The sequence below is a fragment of the Limulus polyphemus genome, unplaced genomic scaffold (genome assembly GCF_000517525.1).
Source record: "Limulus polyphemus unplaced genomic scaffold, Limulus_polyphemus-2.1.2 Scaffold1703, whole genome shotgun sequence".
In the NCBI taxonomy this organism is placed as follows: domain Eukaryota; kingdom Metazoa; phylum Arthropoda; class Merostomata; order Xiphosura; family Limulidae; genus Limulus; species Limulus polyphemus.
Genome location: NW_013667313.1, coordinates 148,082 through 150,394, shown reverse-complemented (window position 1 = coordinate 150,394; position 2,313 = coordinate 148,082). Strand labels below are relative to the sequence as shown.

The window sequence follows — 2,313 nt, the reverse complement described above, 5'->3', positions numbered from 1 at the left end:
TATTCTAATTGGTATAACATAAACAAAAAATAGTTTAATAAAATCTTGAATGTGAGACACTAAAACCTTGTGTCATGAGCAGTAAAGGGTACCCAGGGCAATACAGTTGATAAAAGAATTAAGTACAAAAGTATTATATGTGGTATGTGCATGAGAATGTTCACAGAAAACACAACACAAAATGTTTACAATAAGTTAAAAATAATCACTCATACACCTCTTCATTTCTTCGATTAATTTGCTATGTTACTTGCTCTGTAAAATACAGTTACTCAAAAATAAAGATCAACATCTAGAAATCTACATACAAACTTATGCATTATCTTCAAAAAAGTCCATTTGTTAAAAAAACTGTTTGAAGAGTATGAATGTTTTTAAAATAAAAAAGTAGTCTCCAGAAAAACTACAGTCAATTATAGTTTTACCTCAACCCTTGTTTTGTAGAATTCTAATTCAGCCATTTTATCTTTATACTTCTGGACTTCATTTTCTAGCCGATCAACCTTTTGAACCTAGAACAAACAAAAACAAGATATTTAAACATTTCTTATTAGAAGTACCAGCTAGAAATAAAAATAAAGACTAGTGTATTTTTAAGCATAATATATTTTAAAGAAACTGAAGACTATTCCAGTCATCTACAACATTCTTATTTTCTATTAACATTCTAACTGTTATGCATATCTTGTATTATACAACTGTTTGAATAAGAGTGAATGGCTGTTTTCAAGCAAGTAGAAAACTGAATAATTCTACTTGCCTTTTCTTTCAGAATGTCAATTTGATCTCTATAAGCTTGGGCTGCTCGTGTATTCTGAATCAGCTGGAAGTTCTACATGAGAGACACGTACAAGTATACACATTTTCTAAGCAATTATTAAAAGAAACTTTTGTCACAAGTCTTCAACACAACATAATTTAGAAAACACTAAAATATTATAAATTATTAATATTTTACTAAAATCTTACCAATAAACTTACCATAACTTCAAATAAACCAAAACATACATAACTAATCAGGAGAAGGTGGAGTCAATTGAGATACCAAATATAAATTATTTTAAAAAACATTTTTTAATAACCAAATTTACTTAAACTCATGAAATAACTACAGTTATAATTTTCCTACACTGAAAATATATTTCAGACAGATACTTACTTCTGCTCATATACATAGCTATTCTCATTCAGTGCCATATTTGCAAAATTTTTTTTGTATGCCACAAGCCTTTCACTATGACATACCCCTCGGTTCACATGATTTAATCAATTCATGCATGTAAATCATTATGTGACAAACCTTTACCAATAAATGTGCCCCCCACACACGTGACTCCCTTTATGTTATTCTAGCTAACTATCATTTTGAGTTTAGGCAGAAAACTAAACATCAGTGAACAGTGGGGAGGAAGGGTGGGAAGTGTGAGCAGAAGTAAGTACCTGTCGGAAATATATTTTCAGTGTATGAAAATTATAACTTCCTACAAGGCACCTTACTTCCGCTCACATACATAGCTAGAATACCACACTGAATAGCCAGATGAGGGATCCTAACTGGTACATCATGTTGATTAGTTCAGCCTTAAATCCAAAACTCAACCACTGGAACCAACTTCCATGCGGGGGTAAGATGAGGGATCCCAATCATTATGACAGTACACTCCAAAGCAGCAGCATCCCCTCTGACAATTTATGCAGAGATGGATCATCTACTTGGAGGACATCTCGTTATCTATACCAGCAAAGCACCACCATTTTACTCTCAACTGAATGAATTTGTTAATGTTTATATTGTATATCCCTCATTCAAGAAGATACCTCCATGGTCCACCACCTCGGTGGCTTGGAAATGGAAAATGGTAAAAACTATCTTACCCCATTGGAAGAAACGGGGGGAGAAAATGCTGTAGAGAGTCTGGAAGAATGTTCACACTGGAGAACACAAAACCCTATTTTGAAAAGCAGACGAAACGCAATTTATTCAGTCTAAGGAATGGCAACAATCCCCTTCTACTTTACCCATGAAGGCCATGGGTTAGTACGATCTGGAACGAGCATATTTGTGAAGCAAATATATCGCGAGGAATAACCTACGAGTGATCTTGTGGAACACCCCATCTCTAGTTTATGTGATTGTAATGAATAGTGTGCAGTTCGTGGCCATGGAAGTTATGTTATGAAAATGAAGTCAACATGGCCTAACACTGTGGGTTTTAGTACAATTCTAAATGATGGAAATATACATGGATAGACACCACTCGCCACAAAGCAGGATCTTGGTCAAAACATGGGTCAGGCCCAGTGGTAGGATTC

At 34.1% G+C, this 2,313-nt stretch overlaps 1 protein-coding gene across 11 annotated transcripts in view; it reads right to left on the bottom strand.

Moving 5' to 3' along the window:
* Positions 1 to 2,313, bottom strand: part of LOC106464628 (protein Daple-like) — a 142,667-nt gene that overhangs the window by 88,722 nt on the left and 51,632 nt on the right. For all 11 annotated transcript variants that reach the window (XR_002611793.1, XM_022392361.1, XM_022392362.1 and 8 more), the window contains 2 exons: positions 761 to 832; positions 426 to 512 (listed from right to left, as the gene is read on the bottom strand). Coding sequence is in view for 10 of the 11 variants with exons in the window: in XM_022392361.1 (XP_022248069.1) it covers positions 426 to 512; positions 761 to 832 (159 nt within the window). In the remaining variant the exon portion in view is untranslated. The remainder of the gene's footprint in view (positions 1 to 425; positions 513 to 760; positions 833 to 2,313) is intronic.